General features: G+C 37.0%; 1 protein-coding gene across 1 annotated transcript in view; it reads left to right on the top strand.

Annotated features, from left to right (window-relative positions):
• Positions 1–23,438, top strand: part of ncanb (neurocan b) — a 224,072-nt gene that overhangs the window by 30,811 nt on the left and 169,823 nt on the right. The window contains 1 exon segment of the mRNA XM_028443465.1: positions 23,245–23,328. Coding sequence (XP_028299266.1) covers positions 23,256–23,328 — 73 coding nt within the window. The 5' untranslated portion in view covers positions 23,245–23,255.

Genomic DNA, 23,438 nt, shown 5'->3' with positions numbered 1-23,438 from the left:
AATTACAATTGTAATTTAAATGATCTGTGGCTGTTGTAATCTTATTTTAATTGTATTTGAGTTTAGATAATTGACTTTTAATTGCAATTGTCATGGAAATTTTATAAAAACACAAACCTGTAGAACCATGTTACAGTTCTATGGCTTACACATTCGTAGTTAACAATTATTAAAATATGTTACAGATCAACATTTTCAACTACCTGTCATTTTTCTTCAGGAACATTTTACCATTTAAAAAAATCTATAAATCTCGGGGTATATATACTGACAGAAAAATCGTCTTAGGCGCTCATACCAAAAATATTAATACCAATATTATCATTAGGAAGCCTAACAAGGTGAAAAACAATTAGATGATATGCTGTATAATATGATTTAGTGTATTTTACAGCTGATTTAAGACTTGGGTCAAACCGACCCGTTATCTTAAGAGATGCTAACAGAGAGCTGACAGAAGAGGAAGGTTACATTTTATGAGGTTATTTATTTCAGGCTCAGTAATTGTGGTTCTTTGAATTTGTGGCAAAATTGTAATTGACTTTCAGGTGAAAATAATACTTGTAATTTTAATTGTAATTGGAAAGGGTCACTGTGAATGAGTTGTAATTGAACATGGATAAATAAAGATGTAATTGTAATTGAATAATGAAATTGACCCCAACCCTGGTGGTAAAGAATGACTCAGAATGATTCATAATGACAAAAAAGCGTGAAACTAAGAATAATTGCTCCCCATTGTAGGGATGTAACGATTAATCGTAAGGCAGTTAAAAATCGATTCATAGGTATCTCGGTTGATATCGATTTTCTGAAAATTGAATCACAGTACTTTTTTTAACCAGCAGAGGGCGCTATCCACAAGTGTAGGCGGCGGGCGGAGTCTACTAATACTTTTTTTCTGGCCGCCTTCTACTCTTAAATATGTTAATAAATGATTCATTACCCCTTAAGCACCGAAAGAAAATCTGTAATATTACTTGAATATCTGTAAAAGTCACGTTTATCTATTAGCTCTATCTGCTAGCATAGCTTCTCTTCTTCACTGCAAGATATCTGCATGCCAACCGACCACTGTGTTACCAGCGCCCTCTGCTGGTCCAAACAAATATGACGTAAATCATTGCAATCATGGTTTTTTTTTATTTTTTAAAGTCCAATTGTTAAGGCACAAAATACATTTTCAGTTGCACTTTTAAAAAGAAAAAGAACTATTATGCAGTTTTGCGTTGTTTATTATAGAACCAGAATTTAAATTAATTGGCTTCATTTTCATTTGTATTATTCCTTTATTTATTTAATTCAAGATTTATTTTTAGTTAAATTGCATTGTTTTGAATAGTTTATCAAGGAATTCTTTTGACAATGAAAAATAAAAGGAAAATAGTACAGTATTTTCTAGTTTTTTGTAAAATAAATCGTGAGAGAATCGTATCGTGAACCCAGTATCGTGAATCGAATCGTATCGGGAGTTGAGTGAATCGTTACATCCCTACCCCATTGTAAAGCATTAACTTGTGTTGAATGCATATTTTTGATGAATGGAGTGTGGTGAGCGGTGTGGGTGAACCTCTGGAGCCTTTATGTCCCACTGTCCCATACTCGTGCTCTTAAATTAGGTGTCAGTTCTAGAAATGGCACAAAGCTAAAACTCCAAGACAGATGAGGGCTGAGACCAGAGCAGGTGACAAATAAATAAGTAAATAAACTTTGTCCTTGGGCCGGTTTCATCAATCTCGATTCTCCCAAATGAGTGTGTGTGAGAATCAATATACCTTGGAGGAACGTGGTGTGTCTCTATTTCACACCAAGGAATCGTGCCTGGACTGAGGCTGCACTCTGGTGCTTAGTATCTCACTTGTGTAAAATCAGGCAGCATTATAAAACCTCCATTAGTTTGTCATTTTCTCTGTCTCTTCTGCTATTTTCTTAATGTTAATGTTGATGCAGGTTTCATCTGACTGGAAAGTCTCACAGACTCTAACTTTGATGTTTACATTGTGTCTGAACTGTCATTTGTTTTTGTTTTTCTTTTATGTGCTTTTTTTCCCTCACCATGCCCTTGCAGGCTTTTATAGTTATTATTGTAAAACTGAAATGTCAGTTTTTCCTCTCTCATGTCAGTCAATCACTTGCACTCTCATCTCCAACCTAAGTAGGAAAGTGCAACATGATATTCTCTGCACTTTAGTTTTAACTCTTTAGCTCCTATTTTTATGGTGCAGTACTTTTTTGTTTTATTTTTTACATTGACATGCGAGGCAAACAACAATTGATCTATTTAACCGTTGATGTTTTTGCAACATATTGGAACGTCAATATTGTGTTAAATAAAAGGTGGTGGTTGCACATGCACAATCCCCTAAAACAATCTATATTCCATACAAGGGGGAAAACACACACAACACAAACCACAAGGATGGATCTGGCCTCGTCGTCAGTACATTTTAAAGATTATATTTCCTTTGCATCTTCTGTCTTCTAGGACTATATATAAACTGTATTCTCTTTGAGCTGTTTTTTCCATTTCTTTCCTCACTTCATTCAACACACTTGATGTTTCTGATCTTCTGCTCTCTTTTCAAAACTGCGTTTCTTTACATTGACACATCATGTCTCCCTAAATCCACATGCCAGGTTACATTGCTTAAGAGATTCATTAAGTATAAGATAATCCTACCTTTCTTCGTCTAGGCATGTGTCACTGCTGTTTCACTTTTTGCTGGTGATTGTTTTAATCTGTGATTAACTCAGTTTTTGTTTTCTTTCCAGCTGATTGTGTGTTGATATGAACACTGCTGTGACCCAGACCCCTCATTAGATTGTTGTAAATGTAGCTTATTTTTGTTGTTTTTCACCTTGTTATCTCCACTTCACTGTCAGTTCTCTCGTTTGTTGTTTTCAATTCATTGTCTCACCAATAGCTATGTTAAAATGCAAAAGTCCTAAAATGACTTTATTCTTAACCCTTAATCTTTGTTAGCATCCTACTATATGAAAGTAGTAACTGTCTTGTCTTTTTTTGTGGTACATAATAAGCTCAAGAAACTTGGTATCATGCATTTTTTCATAATATTTCAAAATTATAAAATCAAAGCATGAGCAACCTTAATTGAAATAATAGCAGCAATCTTTTCGGTGTCATTCCACTACCAGTGTATATTATTATTAGTAGTTGTTGTCTCACTGTGCATGTGTGTGTGTGTGTGTCTTCTTAGGACTGTAGATGTATGTCTGTGTCTGGCAGCCACTGACTGTGATGGGATGAAGCTTGATTTAAAAGCCCATCAAAGCAGCGGATCACTCTGCCTTTGGGCTTTTGTGTGGTTTTCTATGTATATGCACGATTCTGTGTTAGCCTGCAGTGACTGAATAAGTGATAATGATATTGGTTGTGGACAAAATTTCAACCCATTCATAGAAATGTGGATGAAATACCAGTTTTCATTGTTTATTCAATTATTTATTAAAATGCCTAACACTGTAAATAACATACCCATAACCCCTAACCACGACCCTAATTAATAATTATTATTGTTCGTGATGAAATATGTGTAATTAATTTATGTCAACACATGAGATTGGGATTGACCTATAGATCAGACTCTATCCCACACATCAGAGTTTTTATTTATTATTTTTGGTTGTTCATTTCTTTACTTTCCTTTCTACATCCCATTCCTTATTTTACATCCTAGCCTTTCCTTCACCTCAAATCTCCCCTTTCCCCCTTCAACAAATATTAAAGAATAGATAAGCAGCTGCCTACCCAGTGTTAATTGGACTCTGCTAGGAAAACAGACAGAATGTCATGAAAAGGGCATGAGTGAGAGTGGTCACGTTTACATGAGAGCTTTAATTTAATTAAATTTAATCTTTAAACTGACCTTGTAAACTCCAAATGGAAAGGTCCATTTCGAATTAAACTTAAATCTGAATTAAGTGGCAGGTTTATTCTGATTTTACTTCTGAATTGTATAATTCCTTGATCTTGTACATGTTTACTTCCCATTTAAATTAATTTCGGTCATTCTGTGCATACTCGTCCTGCGCATACACGCTGTTGACTTCATAATCCAAGATGGCCGCCATAGCAAGTATTAGACTCGAGCCGAGACTATTTATTTAATCGGAGTCTTAGAAGATATGATATAATGAAAAGAGTGGATGTACGGAGGCATAAACATGCGGACTCTCACTGACATAATACGCACACGGACATCGGCAAAGGAGGTAGAGGTAGAACAGCCATTGCATCAACCACTGGCTTTGATTGGCCAATGTAATGTCTATTGCCTCCCTCATACTCTATCTCCCTTCTCCTGCTCAGCAGACGAAAGTGAAACTGTATGTGAAAGGGAAAGTTCAAAAAGTACTTATGTGGTCTTATTGTATGCTGTGGCCAAAAAGAAAAGGTTTGTTTTTTGCTTTTTTTCCCAGTAGACGTGAATACGTCACGTTTGCCCCCTGCCCAATCAGAACCCTTCCCCACCCCTAGACCTAAAGCAGAATTCAATAAAGGAAAATAATCATGGTTTCTTGTAAACCTCAATCCGGATTTACTATTTCCATGTTATCACAAAGCAGAATACTTTAATTCCAAATTATTTAATTCCAAATGATTATTCCAGAAACAACATGTTAGTATCAGTAGGACATCAAATTATGACCATAACAAATGTACCCGAGATGAGGTAAAGCAGTGAGCAGTCAACAGATTGATGATTAACCAAGTTCAAAAGACAAAGAAATGTTTTTATACTTTTTTTTAGCCTACTTATGGAAAAATGCTGACATAGTTGCAATACAATATGATAAAAAATTTTTAGATTCTCACAATCAGACTCCATAGTGACACCATCAGCCAAACCACTGCGGGAACGCACATCAAATGTTTGTTTGTCACTGGAGCACAGCTGATACTGGAGGATGGATACTCGACCGGATCCTGACGGGTCGAGTTCGGACAGATATTTAGAACTAGTGTTCGGGTTCGATCACAGGGTGTCGTTTGCGCTGCAGCATCCTGATGGGTCTCTTGCGTGTCTCTTGTTTGTGTTTGACTTTCGCTTGTTACCCGTGCGCTGATCTGATGTTGATATTAACAGTTGTTTAATAAAATCGGCACTTAAGTTACCACTAAAACAAACGTACATATGTCATTTCTTTGAGTGGCCCGATCCGCACTCTAACTGTGACACGGTTATTTATTTACTCGCTGTTCATTGACTGTTTACTGCAAGACCTGTGCACATGCCTCTGCATGTATCTGTGGAATCAAGCAGTAGTTTAGTCCACTGTGCTTGTCTCCAAGCCATCTTCTTCTCATTCTTTTTTATTTCTGGGTTTTTGGGACGCCTCTCCACGCCGTCGTGAACGCGCACCTGTGTCATTTGACGTCACCATCAGCGGAACTGTACTGCTGTTCGTACCGGTAATAAAAGTTCAAAATGTATCACACAATCATTTCAAGGCAATAGGTAGAAATATGTGTGGACTCATTCTCTTTGGTTTAGAGCGCTTAATCAGCCATTAGCATAATTTTTTTTTTAAATAAATGTTTATTTGTTCTCAAATCCTGCCCTATGCTCCTTTGAAGTTTTAGCTCGAATGTCTTTCGACTAACAATAGCATAAAATAATTGAGAAGCATTTACTTAAAGGTAAAAGCCACACTGACTACTTGCATTTTATTTTTATTTCCTTCCCTTTTTTATCTTTCTTTTTTAATGCTGCATTTTATTTGAACTACATTTTTATTTGGGAAAGTGAAAGCATAGCACATAGTTGTTGTGTTTTAATTTGAAGAATAATAATTCAAAAAAACAAGCTTTAAAATACAGTACAGACATTATAGGCAACCCCATTTAAATTCTAGGTGACCCCAAGGTTGAAAAACACTGCATTAAAGGCACGGTATGTATCTTTTAATATGGTAAGTGACAGCAGCAAACTAGGATATGCTAAAGAGTACATGAACAGTTGAAAATGCCCTTGAATGGGAACGGGGTGACAAATTCCTGAGATTGAATGCAGAATTCTTCTTTTATGATAAGCCGAACATAATAGCTTGGCATTCAAGGTTGCGTTGTCTGTAAAGGTGGCAATTGTCTTGATCTAAAATGGGCTGGTATTAAAAGGGTTAGGTATTCCTGAAATGGCACGTGCTTACTTTTGGCCAAAACATTCTGTGGTCTCCACCTGCAGTCTCCTTAACAAATCCTCTCCCCCTCCGCCACAAACACATGTTTAACTCCTCTGAGAGTAGGGCTGATTGTGATAACGACTAAGAAAAAAAATGTGTAAATAATCATACAACACTTCCATGTGATTCTTTTCAGTGTAGTTTTATCCAAAGAAAACATACAGCAACCACAAAATGTTGAACATAACAGCTTCCCGAATAGCTTGGTATCTGGATATCCAACCTGGCTGAGATGTCCAAGATCATTTTCTACCACCATCCTTGCTGAACTCAAGCAGAAGTTGAAATTTCTCTCTTGTGGCATGAGTGCACGGTGAGACAGTTTCTGAGGGAATATGCAGGGTCTCCAATGATGTGCACAGGGATCTCCACATTATTAACAGTTCTGAATGCCAGAAGGAAAATGAATAGTAATAGGGTAAACAATACAATAACCACATTAACAAGAGTCCAAGTCACACAATTACAGACCTTATCCAGGTACTGGTATAGTATGTTATAAGCCCTTCAGAGATGGCTGACTGACTGAATGTGACTTCCATACATGACAATTTAAACCTGAGCCATAGAAATGTACTAAAACCTATGACAAGCAAATTTACCTCACGTGGAAAGAGGTATCCTCCCTGTAATTCTTTGACCCTTTTGAAGATGGAGGAGTTGGCAAAAATCCGAGCTTTGTGCGTCCGGCCAGGCCACCCCACGTACAAGTCTGTTAAGCTTGAATAGTAGTACAGATAATATATTAATAAACTGTAATTTGGAGGATTTACATGGGAATACTCTGTACACACACCCATGCAGTCTGTGTCCCTCCATCAGCAGCTTGTCTGAATCACACACACGCCTAATACAACAACTTTTTTTTAAGCTAATAAAAATGAGTCATCCTTACCAGAAGTTATTATCAACAACAGCTTTGAGGACAATGGAATGCCAGCCTTTTCGGTTGTAGTAAGAGTCCGGGTCGTGTCTTGGTGTGATGATGGGGATATGTGTGCCATCTATAGCACCTGCACACATCAGATACCCCCGTGCACCAAAACCGCCGACTGTTTCTCAAAGACGAGTCCCACTCGGCATGCAAACAAAGCGGCTAAGAAGCGTCTTCAGCACCGCGCTGACTTTACGCACTGTAAAGTGCACAGTGGCAACTCCGACGCCAAAAATACAGCCGATCGATCTGTATTCTGACGGGGTAGCGTACCACCACAATGCAATGGCAAGTCTGACTCGAGGCTCCAGTGGCCGTCTCCAGTTTGTTTTTTTCCGCCTCAGACGTGGCTAGATTCTGAAGATAATGATATCAGTATTTTAGATCCCGCTAACCGCCGTGTAATTATGACGTCTTCAGTGATCTGCTGATACTGTATAAGTTACTGTTATGTCTCTAATCGTAAATAAAGTTTATCCTTTGGGGCTACTGCTCGGTTCACATATCCTTAACGGGTCCACTAATGCAGATTAGCGGATCCCCATTTACCATCTCCAAACGAAGGCAAACAAAGACAACTGCAGAAAAAACAGACCAATGTCACAGGGCCATTACAAGGTTTATTGTGATGGATCTACAGTGCTTTACTACAGTTCAGTCCAAATGGTTTTGGTAGCAAACCTATAGCAGATGCAGTCTTACCCTGGATTTTCACTGGACGCGTATCTGCTAAGAAACTGCTCCGCTGCGCAACTGCAGCACAATCTGCAGTCCTTCAATACCCACTGCCTCCGATTTTGCTGCGTATCTGTTGCAGCAAGAACTCCCGCTAATCCACGTATTATTGCGCTATACTGTTTATATACTGTACATATACTGTATATGTGCGATTCAACCATTGGTAATGCAATATTCAATATATGCAAAATACAAAAATGTTTGGTCCCCCCGAGTTTGAATATGTGCTTGGTTATTGGGTAGAGCTCGAATTGCGCCAACTCAAGCTGAAACGAACAATTTTTGTGCCGAAAAATCTTTTTGAAAATGTGGTATTAGCAGACAGGTTTTATTCCCCTGAGTCTGAATATGTGCTCGTTTTTGGATAGAGTCCAAAATTGGCCCCGGATGGTGCGTGTTTTCTTCTGCAAGGGGTAACCTCGGTCAATGGATGGAATTACTATCCGCCTTGAACACGGAGTATTTTATTTTGAAAATAATCCGGACAAGTTATTCAGTCTATTCACTACTTTCTGTCCCGAACAGGCCAATTTTTGTTAAATTGCTGCAGCACAGCTCCAGCGTCCAGCAGAAATAGAAGGTCGGCGTATTTGCTGCCGAGGGCTCCAGCATGGTGGAGCAGTTACGCAGCTGTACTGGTGCAGATTCGGATGTGATGGAAATTGGGAGTTAACCTACATTTCTAATTGCTGGACTGCATGATGAAGTCAGAGAGTGTGAGCAGGGACACACTCCGTCCAGACAGATCTTGGCTACTGCCAGAGAAAGTAAACAAGTTGGTTTTCCTTAACAGAAATGGTTAAAGCCAAATACAACAGGAGAAGCACCTCCTCTACAAAGATGTGTTTATCTACAGCCTATTGGGTTGAAGCAAAGAGATTTGTACATCATTTCTCTTTTATTTTAATTTATTCATTTTAACTTCTAAAAAGCACTGTAATGGCTCTACAAAATACATTCTTGTGGCATGACCAGACATGATTTTCTTCATGGGATTTTTTTTTATCTGTAGTTATTAACGTTGATTGTTATGTGTGAGGAATAATTGACTACACTACACTATCAACTAAAATGCAACACACTATGGGGTAAACAGGTTAACACAACAGACCACCTTCTAGATTGCTCAAATTGCAGGACACTTGCTTTGATGAACTCAGTCTTTTTACCCTCTGACAATTTCCTTTTCTTAATCAGTTCCCTGAAACTCACATCCTGCAAGTCAAGAGGAAAAAAGGCAATCAAAAATACCTTTGTGTGTGCGTGTTGAAATGATGTGGTCATAGCTGGCTGTGAAAGCCTGAGGACATTAGTGTGTAAGGCAGAAGATTACAGCATTAGAGGTGTTTTATGTGTAAACATTGGACTGCGCTGGCATGAAAACGCAATGAGCATGTAATGTCTTTATGCTCTATTTTGAGTCCCATCGATGATGTGCAAAGATGCATTGATGAAGAAAAAGCCATTGTGACCTCAATTTGTCACAAATACAGTACCTTCTATTTTTACTGATGCATCCGTAGCTGAGTGAAACTATAGAGCACAGCAATGTTTTAAGATATCAAGTTTATACTAGAAAATGAATGTATTACACCTAATAGCTGCAACATGAAGGTGATCAATCGATTCAATATTCTTTCTCTTTGGTACAAGCTATTGTAAAGGGGAAATAAATATAGGTACACAAACAGTAAATGCTCAATTACAAAAAAGGGATGTAGACTTTAGAAAGAGGAACATTTAACAGAAAATGTACAAATGGATTAAACCATTGGAAAGTATGTACTAAATTCCATATTCATCAGAAAACTGTAGATGACAATATAATCATTATGTGAAGAATCCCAGCTGGCAGGAAGAAACCCTTCACCACCCCAGTTTCTAATCACCCTCCAACTCCAGTACAGCCTCTACAGATGAAGTGGTTTACCAATGAGCTGACGTCTGGATTTGAAAGATTTAATGCCAATAAATATACCAGGTGCAGGGCCATCACTTTCCATACATATGCTGGTCTTTATCATTCCCATTATGTTGATGCTTATTTACTATGGAGGACCAACTCTGCCATAGTTTTTTTTAAAGAATAAAAATACCTGTTTTATTTATATATATGTATATGTATGTATATATATATATATATATGTATATATATATATATATATATATATATATGCCATAAATAAATCTCTGAATACCTAAATATATGCCATACATGTTATGTATTCATCAATTATTTTATTTTTTATTTATTCATAAATGAAATATAATGTTGATGAGGGGCTGTCCACATTAGCTGAACTTTTTGCCCATTGCATTGCATTCCATTGTGTGGCTGAAGTGCGTGCATAAATAAAAGTATCAATAAATAAATATGATATTTATTTATGACATGACATACTATATACTGTATATATATAGTTGGTTGTTTTCTGATTATTCCAATACTTAAAACTTTTAGTGCTGTCCATGCCAATGCATTATTAACTATAAGTCATTCCCTGAACGTGAATAAATAATTGATCACTCTTGACATAATGTTCAAAGATCATAGCCTAGGTATTACACTGTCAATCTCAGTGATCCTTGACCCACATGAACTGGAAATAAAAAGAAGTATCGAGTCAGAAAAGTAAAAAATTACCAAGTTTTTGCTCATTTCTGATCGGTGATTCTGCAATCTTCAGGAATAAGTCGAAAAAGTGCCCACTCACATATAAAAGCCTCTTTTCAGACTCAAGATCACAACAACAGAGCTGTATCAGAGCTGCTTCATGACACTGTGCACCAACTGTTGATAATATTGGAAAGTAGTGGATTAAGTGCATTAAGTAATTCCCCTGGAGTGACTGGGCATTATAGAGTGCTGCATGTAACTCATTCCAAACAATGGAAATCTTATTTCAATTCTCTGATGAATGAGGAACTGCAAGGACATTTTTGTTGACACAGTTCAAGAACACTTTAACTCTGTTGTGCAGCAGTGAGATGTTTTAAATATATTGTTTACACAGAAAGAGGTGGGAACATGATTGCTGCTTTGCTCCGTGCACAGTACTCAACCCAGTCCTGGGCAAATAACCACAGTAAGCTCATGGGAGTATTATAGAATAAAAGAAAACCTTATCTTACCACGCTTTTTACTACCAATGTGGTAGTTTAATGCAGTGATTGTTACTTTGGACCCTTTAATCAGTGTTCTTTGGCAATGCCAAACTGGATTATTTTTTTGCTTATTATTCTAGTTGTTGAAATTATTTATTTATTCATTAAATTGTACTTCTCCTTTTTAAAGGAAAACAATCATTTTTAAAGCACCCATTAAATATATTCTAATTGTATTGATCCAATATGGGATATCGGTCCAATATTAGCCTGAAAACGAATATTGGATTCAAATTTCTGAATTTTCGGACTTTTTTAAATTTTATTTATTTATTTATTTATTCATTTACTTTTTTATTCATTCTATTCGATTGTAGAATACTCTAGATATTATATTGAAGGTTAAACCTTTATGTAACCAATAGGTTAATAATAAATAGGTCAGTTTTTCTCATAACTACTATTGCTGACTATTGTTCTCTGTTTGAGTGACATCACTTGATCAAGCCTTTTCTAACATTCCACACTACAATATAAGTTATTATTATTTTTTATTAAAGAAAAAAGAGGAAAAAAATTAAAATGAAAAAAAGGATGTATGATTCATGCTGATATCGGATCAATATCGGTATCGGCCGATACGCAAGGCTGCAATATCGGTATCACATCGGAAATGAAAAAGTAGTATCGGGACGTATTACAGGCCCACTTATTGCTTATTGCTAACTTCTGGGATTTATTCTGTGTCCTGCACGACAACACTGGTTCACTCCTTACTGGACTAATTCAGGCTGAACACCTAACCTGGTCGGGACCAGGTTATGAAGTGGATAAGATCTGTGCGAGTACAAAAGTCCCGCCTCCTGACCAGTCAGTTCTCTTGGAAAATGACCTGCCCATTGTTAGAAGATCCTGGTTGGTGCACGGATTTGACAGCTGCCTTTAGAAAAGAAGGAATACTAATAGATGAATGCAATCCTTTCATTTACCAATGACATCGTTTCAGAAAGGTATGGATTTACATCTGATGGACTGATCTACAGTCAGCTGATGAAGCCTGTGTCGGGCGCTCTCCGTATCGCGGACGGATTAACTCATTTCATTCATTCATACATACGACACACACACTGTCAGCATCAGCAGGAACATACTTTAGTGATACAATGCGCTCTCATCCCAGTGTGTGTGTGTGATAAATTGAGGAGGACTACCTGTGCTGTAATAAAGTGAAATTGATCAGAGCGCTGTCCGTTTATCATCCCATGGATTAATATTGTATAATCTCTCGCTTTTACGCATTAACAGTGTCCGCAGCTTCTTGCCTGTGTTCTTTTCTTCCTGCTTTTTCTGCAGCAACAGTGTTGCTTTTGGTCTGAAATATGGATTTTAATTCATCATTATTTTTAAGAATTATTCCTCAACTGTGATGTATGTTGCTCTGCACAGTTTCTCCGTGATTGTGATTGTCTGACGCTGCAATCTCCACCCGTTTCACTAGAGCGTGCACTGAAATCACCTCGCTTAAGTAAACGTATTTAAATCCAGCTTCATAGTACAGGCCCCAGTTAACCATATGATTTATTTTATTAAAAACTTGAATCGTTGCCCAGCATTATTAATACGTATTATTATATACTCTAATGTTTCAATTGTGATTATTAGAAGAAAAATAAGTCTTACACAGACCCATAATGCTTTTATTGCCTGTTCAAAGATGAACCTTATTTACAGGTAATTAGCCAGTGGGCCATTATCAAGAATTAATGCCATTGCATTGAAAATAAATTGGTTGACTCCATGAAAAACCATAATCCTAGTGAGACAGTGTTTTACACCAGTTTGTTCTCCTTTCTCTCCTGGCACATTTATATTCAAGGCAAAAGCAGGCACCCAAGGGGACCTTGAGGTGCCCAGAACAACTAAAACATTTGCCACCATATAAAACGTATAAAGTGGCTTTTGCAGCTTAGCAAATTAGAGCTCTCTGGTGTTTGAAAATTGCCTGCCTTTTCCTGCTCATCCAAAGCTTTCTGTCACCTAATTTTTCTGAAGAATCTTTCATCCCATTCTTTCCTCCGTCCCCTCATCGCCTTCTTTTTTCACTTCACTATTTTCCCATGTGGTGTTTTTTCTTCCTCTCCATTCTTCATCCCTCATTCACTTTTTATTCCCGTGCACGATGAGGTGGACGTTTTTCTGGCTGCAGCAGCTGAGGTATTATGTTTTAGAGGAACTAATGTGAGCTATTCCGCTTGGAGAAGCCATTGTATTGGCTGGAGTGTGGCTGTGCTGTGTGAATACAAGAGACCTGGGTGGCTTTCAGCTGTAAGTAATAGGTTTCTATATAGTTCTGGGCAGCCCTAAAGCCTATTCCCACTTGGCACTATCACAATGCTCACAATGTCACCTGTGCTTTGTTGGTCACCGTTGTTTTTCTCTCTCTTCTGCCTCTATGACAAATATGTTTATTGAATATTTTAAGAACGTTTCAGAGTAAAATCGAAATACAAACCCAAGGACGCCCTCAACCCGCTTCATCCCTCTGTGTTGTCCCCTTTGTCCTTCTCAGCCTGTTTTCTGATTACTTTGTTTTTTTCATGAGAGCGCCACAAGAAGCTCCTCATTAATGCTCAACAGTGTTTAACAATCATATGCATTATCATTGCCATAAGTGTAGTAAAGTAAACCTGTGATATTTGTGCGTGAGGCCAAAAAGTAAAGCAGGAATCTTCAATTTGTGCACAGTTTAAATTAGTGGTGGGACTCGATTTAAAAAAAAAAAAAAATCTAATTAATTAGAGACTCTGTAATTAATTAATCTAAATTAATCAAATAACAGTATTTGACACGAAAAGCAATCTTTTTCCAAATTAAATGGATTTTGGTATAGGATTGAATCAATTAAAACAATTAGTGTAAATAACAAAATGGTGTTCATTATTTCTCAGACTCAGCCCCTGGACCAATATGTGCAAGTGACAATAAACGACCCTCACCTTCGCCGCGCAGCCATCGCCGGGCCGCCTTTGCCGCACTGCTTTCACCAAATTGCACCGCCTTTGGCAATCCATGGCACCTTTGCCGTGCCATCTTCGCTGCGCTGCCTCAAGTTCATACAAAGACATAATATAACCCTAGGAGAAGTGCATTAAAATAGGACTTTTGTCCCATATTAAATTATCTTCACTCTGTAGGGGGTGCTAACGCGCCAATGTCCGTTTTTCTACATTGAACTGATTTAACAACTGAGTCACATTTGATGCAAATCGAAGTTTGTATGTGCAAATGGGAGCATTTTCCAAAAATTTTATATTTTGTCAGTTCTGGCCAAAATTCACAGCTCCGCCCTGCAAACACTGTAAAATTTATCAAGAATCCAGAAACCTCGTCAGTGAAACGCCCTAGAAGAAAAGCTTTAAAATACAACGTGAACGAATATAGCTATTTAGCAATGTTCAGTTTTCAATTCAAGATTCTGGACTTCCTGTGTGTTTTTTGGCATGGGCTTAATAATATTTTTTTACTTGTTTTGTCATGGTCCACTTCTGTGTCAATTTTCATGGTTCTACGATGAATTCATTTTTTTTGGCAATTCCTATCTTGTAATGCATTTTTGGCATACTTTGGGTCGCTGGCGCGTCAAAGTTTTGCATTTTTTAAAATCGGAAATAGCCAGAAATTAGAAAAGCGTGCAATTGAATTTTTTTTGAATTTTTGTGACTCTACATAATGGTTCAGTGGGTGAAAAGTAGGTGAGTTGGTTCTGACACCGGGAAAGAAAGAAAGAAAGAAAGAATAACATTCCAGCCCAATAACAATGTTTCCCCCTTTTTGAGTACCATGAACTATACATTTTCAGAAAGCACAGGGGCATGCCTACGACATGACTAGGGTCCCTGGTCACCGACGGGCACATGGCGTTTGCATAGGCTCCGCCCCTTCCCTCATAGTGTCGCCACTATGAGGGCAAGAGGCCCTTCGCCAGCTCGTGGCGCTCGGGCCTAATTATAATTGCATTGTTCACAAAGCACAAACTTAAATTTAAGTCAGTTTTATTCATGCTTTTCTGGATTTTTGTAAACTTACTAAAACAAATTAGTTTTTTGTATTAAAATAAAAACAGTACATAGTACAGGACATTACAGAGAAGTGGAAACTGAAAAATTGTTGGCATGAAATAAACAGACCAACTGATGAAGCTGATGAATTTTGTTTGCATAGCAGTTCATAAGTCACACAAATGCTATCTGTAGCCCCGCCCATATCCTCTACCACCATGAGTGGTCGACAGTCCCTACAACCATTTATCCAGTGAGTTTGTTCATTTGTCAGTCATGAACATATTCATTTTGATCGGCAACTCTTTCTCACACAATTTGCACAAAACTGGGTTTTCCATCAGGTGTTGTTATAAACTAAAATTAACGCCCACGAAGCATCGCCACAACTTCTCCTCTGGCTCCGCCTTTCTTGTATTGTAGTCTGTGCATCAGTATTATGGGTATACCAGGAACTCGTGAAATGAGAAAGGTTCCATGCAGTTTGGAGTGCAAAAAAGAAAAGAAGCTATTAACTGCATTATTTTTTTTTTTTGTGCGTTATTTTTCTGTAATTAATTAATCGCAATTAATGAGTTAAAGTCCCCGCCCTAGTTTAAATATAACGAAACGCAGTTCGTCTTCTTACTGTCTCATGCGTGACCTCTTTGTGAGTGTTCCATACAGACAGAGCAGGTGGTATCACATATATCACATGTCACAGAGAACGTCCCTGATTCTGTGTGTGTATGTGTGTGTGTGTGGCATTCTGCATATTGACAGTTGGTTTGTGGTACAAAAGAAAAAAACATCAAACAGTGAGTAAAAAACACACTCGAAACATTAATTAGGCTTCTAAATAATAAAACACTTGACAAAGAAAAACAAAAACATGAAAATCAACCTTCATAACGATGAAACAAATGAAATTTGAAATTATTCAACAAAAGGAACAAATCAAGAATAATATTTGTTGAGATGTTCATACAGATGCTGACTGATTACGGATTTTGTACAATCATGCATGCATACATTAATTTATTATAATATCAAAACAACCTGCTAATTATACAGCCATTTCATTAACATCATAGGAGGAGGAAATATTATGTGAAAAAGAACAGCAAATGATGTCTTATGGCTTATTGACGTTAGCTCATGTATGTAGCATATGCTAAAACAAAGCGCTTATTTAGCATTTCAAAAACTTTAAACTGACCAACAAAGCGCTAGATAAACTACTTAATAAGCCCAGATTCTGCCATCTGCTTATTTACCTTTTCCATTCAACAATGTGTTACAGTTTGTTTAAAGTACCTCACACATCTACATTGCCAGATAAAACTGGTAAATCTATCCACAAACTGTTAAAACTCCATCAGACATTAGAGTTAGGTTTAACTCTAAACCCAACCTGGCAACGCAGCTCCTGCAGTGGTTCAGCTATCTGACTTTTTTTCACCACTTCTCAGAGTATCTAGCAACTGGCCTGCCATACACCTAATAAAAATCTGTTTACACATTTATATATATATTTTTTTATTTGTATTTCTTATTATTATTTTAATTGAATTTAAATATTTTTGCACCTTATCTTTCTTTTACACATTTAGGCATAACAAAACACATTATTTTGCACGTTTTAGTAACTTTTAAAAATGGGACTACTTTATCGTCTACGAAACAGCAGAGTTGGAACTGTCGCCCCCTGCGGTCACAGATTTTTTTGGGTCACAGATATTGTTTATCAAATTTCGGTAAATAAAAGAGGTTTACAGCACAAGTTGTCATTTTGACTGAAAAAGCTGTTAAATGATGCTGAATGATTCACCTCCTATAGAACTCAATGGGATGAAAGGGGCGATTGGCATCATTTAATGACGCCATTTCAACATGGCGGCTCACAGGCTCTAAAACGGTAAAGTAGTCTCATTTTTAAAAGTTAATAAAACGAATATGGTGCAAAATAATGTGTTTTGTTAGGCATAGATCAAAGATTTTAGGCCACATTTGTAAAAACAGTGAAGGATCCCTTTAAACGTGTGGTAAAATTTACAGGTGTATGTTTAATACCATATGTGTTCAATTAGTAATATTATAAAGCAATGTTTCTTCTTTTCCAGAAGGAAACATGTTCTTTAAAGCAGTGAATAATGACATAAGGGAACTAGTTTCATTTTCTCCAAAATCACAGATGCATCCTTACAAGATGGATGACTGTGGAGTCGGACGCTCCTATTTTTACAATGAGCTCCCAATGCCACTAGCCCCAAACTTAAACCTCACATTACACCACAAAAAAGTAGTGTTATCATCTGTCAGTTTGCTATCGAAACCAGATTAGACAGACTGGCAGTTTAGCATGTGACATTATCAGACCACCCCCACATTTCAAAAAGCTGTAACACTCTTGCTGAAGCTCATACGATCCCATTCGTTCCCCTTCTGTGAAGAGCCACGCAATTGTCCCACTGGTGCATAAACTTTCATTGGTTTCCAAGTACACAATTATAAAGTGAAATCTGTAGGAGAAAATCCTGGCCGCTTTAGATTGAGCAGCTTTGAGTTATCCCACTCATTTTCTAAAGCTTTGCATTTGAGTGGCGCTAAAAAGGCTTTTGGTATTCCTCTTAATCTTCTTTTATTTCCTTCTCTACCGTGTCCTTTAATGAATATCTTTACTTTCACACCCACTCTCTGCTCTCTTTTATCTTTTTGCCCATTATTATATCTGCCTCTCCACTCATTGCAACCCCCACTTTCTTTTATGCTTTCTTGATAAGAATGGTAAAACTGGTGGTTAGAGTGAGTCGCCTCAGGTGTCACCAGCACAGCTTGTTCTGCTCCAGCACACAGGATGTCCTTTTTTCCCCTCTCTGGACACCCGCAGAGTTTCACTTTCATATTATTTTCATTGTAGTGCCTTCATACCTTCAGCTCCCGTAGAACAAAAGAAAGCTCCTTAAGATGATGACAGGTCTAAACATGCTTTTTTTTCCCCTTGTGCCTAAAATGTAATGCACTTAAATCGTTTATGTATGACACAGTGTTGCACTTTTCTTCTCAGCTCTATTAGTTTGGACGAAAAATAACTGTATGCCTTTTTTGCGCGGCTGAATCTGCTGCAGAAACAAACGCTGTGCGTAGGGATGATGTGACAGGTCAGCAGCGTGAGTGATTAATGAGCGTTCTTAATAATGCACCAACCTGTGTGGAGAGAGGAAAGATAAATAAAGTTGTGAAAAAAATATACCAAACCTGTTAAAAACTCAAACAAAAGAGGCTTCTTTGAGTCGTGCGTATGCAGACAGTGACACATGCAGCTTGGCAGTTCATTTTTATCTGAATACTCACAGACTGGTGAAAGGTGGAAGGTGAGATTAAGATGGATTGACAGGTTGGAGCAGTCATCCAGCATAAAAGACTGCACTGCTTCTGGAAAGGTCTTTCAGTGGAAGTGAAAACAAAATGCGTCAGCTTGGCTCTCCGTATTTTGCTTTTAGTGATTGTCCATCTTCTCTCTTTGGCCGTTCCAGCTGCCAGTCAAATGTGTCTTTGACACGCCTGGAGTGAAACGAGCCATTCCTTTCACACCGCTGGAGCACAAGAGCTTATCTTCACATTTAGTTGCAAATAATTTAGCTTTACAATCACAGGTTGAAGTCTACACTCACTGTCAAAGCTTTCAATATTACACAGTAGGTGTGTCGTTGTTGTTTTTTAGGTGACAGATCCTTTAAAATATACATTTACACTTTAGGCGGTGACAGCAGGAGCCTGATGGGTTGTTCAGATTTTGAAGTGATGCCATGTGATGGGTGATGGGCCAATGGGTCAGTGGTTCAGGTTGCATCAAATCAGTGTGAGATCATGGGTTCACTTTTCTATTGTGGCATCTCCATGAGCCAATGAAGAGACTGGTGCCCCATTCTAAACATTACAGATTTTTAGCTGGAGTCTGAAACACTGTAGGTTAATGATAACTTCTGGTATTTTCTCCATTTATTTTTGTTTAATCATTACAGTCTGGAACGATGTCATCAGGATCATTTAAATTAGGTTAATTTAAATAAACTTAATCAATAACGCTGCTCAGGTTCAATAAATCATTGATCCCTGAGGGGGTATTGGGTGACATTAATGCTGCTCTCATACATATATATATATATATATATATATATATATATATATATATATACATGAATAATTAAAAAGGATCAGAATAATCCATGTCAGTACAACTTGTATATACCTTTTAATTGTATCTTAATCATTTTTTATTTTTGGCATACATTTTTGTTTAATTATAGTTCTATTTTTATTAGTATATATTTTGTTTCCTCACAGTACAACTTATATCTACCTTTTAATTGTATCTTACTTTATTTTTGATGTACATTTTTGTTTGAGTCTGGGTTTTTTATTTATTAGTATTTATTTTGTTTCCTCATTAAAAACAAATTTTCTGAAAAAATGGATTGATATTTCTAAAAAAAAAAAAAAAACGGAATGTTTAGTTTAAAAAATGAATCTGGAAAACACCGAATTTGGAAAAAAAAATATAATGCAAATAATAATGCATATGCATTTAAATGTATAAACTGTTTTTAAAAATCTTAAATTGAATCGTATCTGTCAGAAAAATCGCAATTAGGTTGCGATTTTAGCAGCCCTACTAATCGGGCCCGAATCCTAACAGTAACTCTACCTAACCCCACGTGATCCCTCTACCTAACCCAAAAATGCCAACATAGCTTTAAAGGTTTGCAGCCTTATGTATAAAACTACAAGTAAAGTGTTACCGTTTTGATTTTTTCTTACATTTAGGAGGACGAGCAAAGCTAAAGCTGTATATCCCTATTTACTGGCTATTTATTGTTAATTTGTAGTTTAATAATAAAATTAGTTTTAGGAGTGATTTTTAAATTTCTGCAATGTGCAAGAATTCAACTCATCTATTTATGCATTTTCTTTAAATTTGCTCTTGAGCCCAGTACATAACAAAGACCTTGAAAAAGTGGTCTCGACTCTCGTCTAGGTCTCAAGTACTACAACACTAGTAGTTATTAATTTGACTTTAGTATTCCAGCTATAATCCACTCTTTGATCACCTTGCCTTTTGCCAAATAGCTGATGTACAGCAACAAAAGTGATGCCCATCATGTTTGTACATTACAAGCTCTTCACAGAAGATGGATGGAGAAAATATCAAAAAATCTAGGCATTATAGCATTCGTTCACAGTGAACATAGCTCAAAGAGTAAGATATACAGCAAATATTTGCAATTGATAAACAGAGCAGAGCAAGACTTTCAAATTGTTTACAGACTCAAAGAAACAGCAACTAATTAAATAAGTATTTCCTGGTGCATTTACATTGACATTGATTATGATGATTTAAAGTAAAACTCACTTAAAAGATAGTGGAATAAAGAAAACACCTGCATGCTTTTCAAGAGGCTTTTTGCTGTGGGTTAGTTATTTAATAAACTAACATGTACACAAACTGTACAACGTATGATCAGACCTAGCAGTCATACTTCAAGTGCAATAGGGTTCCCAACATATTTCCGAGATGAAGTTTTGTGCTAGAGTAATCTTTGGATGTTTGTGAGCGTTTTTCTTTATTTATTGATTTAGTTATCCTGTTATGTAAAAATGTGTAATTTCTGATTCTGCAAAACACAATTCAAAGATAAAATGTAATACATAAAACCTCTTCCTATTTGTCTCAAAAACAATCACACCACACAATCTATCAGCTGCCTGAAGCAACAATGTCTATACCTGTATATAATAAACCCTTAAAAGAAATCCTTGAGAATACATATTTATTTGAAGGCCTATTGTGATCTTAAATTGTTTCTGCTTCTTCAAACTGAATAAGGCTGCAGTGTTTTTTTTATTGATGACAATTTTCTTCTTAGAAACCGCAGAGGGAAGAGACAAAGACTATTGTGCTGTAGTGGAGTGAAATCTGCCGTGCCAGTGTCGTGACATATGTACAGAGAATATATTTGTGAAACATCCCAATGCTGTGAGTCTAGAAAGATAAGAGTGAACAGAGGGAGTGAGTGTGTGCCTCCAAGTGTGAAAGAGCTATTTTGTCAGTAGCAAACATTGTGGTTTACAAAGGAATTGTTCTGTTCACTGTAAATGTATCCTTTACACACTGACCATCCCAGTAACTTTTGCCTTCAACCATATTCTGTTTGTGTTTCCATGGAATTATAGGTTTTATGTCTGACCCTGAGAATGCATTGTTTTCTGAAGCAGCTGTACCCCAGCTTATGTGTTTACTTTGTTTATTTTGGACCTTTGACGTGCATCATCGACAGCAGCTCATTTTAGTTCAGGGGCCAAATACGGAGCAGTTTATCTGAAGTGGACCGCTGATTTTAGGCAGGAAAATGAGCAATTTAATCATTATTGTGCCCTAGTTTGCACTACTATGTCTAGGGCTTTAAATTAACACCCGGCAACCTGCCAATTACGTGTAAAAGTTAACTTTGGTTGGTAACATTGTAGCGTTACTAGCCATTTTGGCTGGTGAAGAAGGAAACAAATACCACTGTGTCTGTTTGAATCGGCAGGCTGCAGAAACGATGGGACAAGTCATTGTTGCCAGATTGAGCAGTTTTTCACCAAGAAATTTGAATGTGTTTAGACTTTAATACGTAATGTATATCTGCAAACAGTGCCAGTTGTACTACATTTCTCATGAACACATTGGCTACGTGCTTATGTTTGCATGATGGTTATGGTTTCGGAGAAGACAAACAGAACGGCAAAAAACAAACAATAGGAGCTGAAATTAAGTAGTAAAATTAGCAAGGAGAAAACAAACAATCATGGAGATATTTATCGGGTGCTGAAAAACCGTCTACTTGTATTTTTTCTGACTTCAAACTGTGTTCCAGGGATCTAATTTTCATTGGAGTTAAGTTTGCTGATTAAGTTATGAGAACACACTTTATAAAAGGTTCACTTCTCTGACACACCTAAAGTTCCATATTGCACCTTTTAGGCATTGTTACAACATTGTTTGTAAATTAAATGTATATATTTTTACCATTTTAATGTATTTCGGCAATCAACTAAATTAAAATCTATTCAAAAAATCATGAATGCTTAAATTTATTCTATGGCACTCATAATGTAGTTTATTTTTGCTGGAAAAAAATTGGACTGGTGTAAAATCCCGTTGGCTGGTAACTTTAAGAATTTACTGGTCATGCTGGCTGGTGATATAAAAAATGAATTTAAAGCCCTGACTATGTCTACATAAAATACACGATATGTAAGAAACCGACAATATCTAAGCAATAAGCGACATATATCAGTCCCAACAGGATTTTCACTTTAAATTTTTGAGATTTTGTGACCAATTTCCATTTAATTAGGGGAAATATTATGTCAATTGAAGGATTTTGTAAGAATTTTGTGGGGTTTTTTTTAACAATTTGACACTATGACTTCAATCATGCGATATAAGCACCGGGAAAACTGTGAGCCCCTGCAAATCTTGTTGAGTTTCATTTACACAATGATTCATGCTTTCTCTGCTATTTTTATTGTCTCCTGCGGGCCAAATTGGATGCTCCGAAGGGCCGGATGTGGCCCCCGAGCCATGAGTTTTACATAAGTGATATAGAGCCTACATCTCCACCAACAGCTTCTGTATTCTCCTACCACTCATTTTTTGAAACTTCTATATGAGTCCATTTTAAAATGTTGCATTTCTCAGGACGTTATGTTTTATGCACATTTTTCCTACTTTTGTGGCACACAGGATAAGCATTAACCACATGCATATGAAAGATGTAAGGTGTGCGTGTGATTCACATCACTGATACAGAGTCTAAAGACAGCATGATCTGGTCTCACAATATTCTCTCATGTAGAATTTATGCGAAGGATTAAAGTAGGTATTTGTTGAGAGAAAGAAATGTTACATTATCTCTTATGTTTAATACTAGGTCATCAACACAATTTATGTTGTTTAACCTCAGGAGAGCTTTTACTATCCATTAGTATATTAGTTTCTTTTTACTCTGGAACAAACAAGCTTTTTGTTACAAAACCTCAACTAACTGAGCAGAAAGGAAAAGTACAGACACCTTGGAAAGTTCCTATCAGTGACTCATCGGAGTTTGCAGAGTGTATCAGAACTTCACAAGGGCATGGAGTTGGTTTAATTCCCCCTCTCTGTGTGTGTGTCTTCAGGGTGCAGCAGGATGCAGAGCGGACTGTCTGTGTGTGGACTGCAGCCCCTGCTGCTCCTCCTTCTGCTTCACACTGCAGGATGTGGTGAGTTCATGCTAAACTGTGGGTTATTATCACCATCACCTGTCTGCAGATTCATGTACGTTAAACATCAAACCGAACATCTAATTGTTTCCTGGTCTGTTTGACTTCTA

Source organism: Gouania willdenowi, chromosome 4 (assembly GCF_900634775.1).
Source record: "Gouania willdenowi chromosome 4, fGouWil2.1, whole genome shotgun sequence".
Classification (NCBI taxonomy): Eukaryota; Metazoa; Chordata; class Actinopteri; order Blenniiformes; family Gobiesocidae; genus Gouania; species Gouania willdenowi.
Note: the sequence above shows the minus strand (reverse complement) of the source record. Positions and strands in the feature narration are given on the sequence as shown.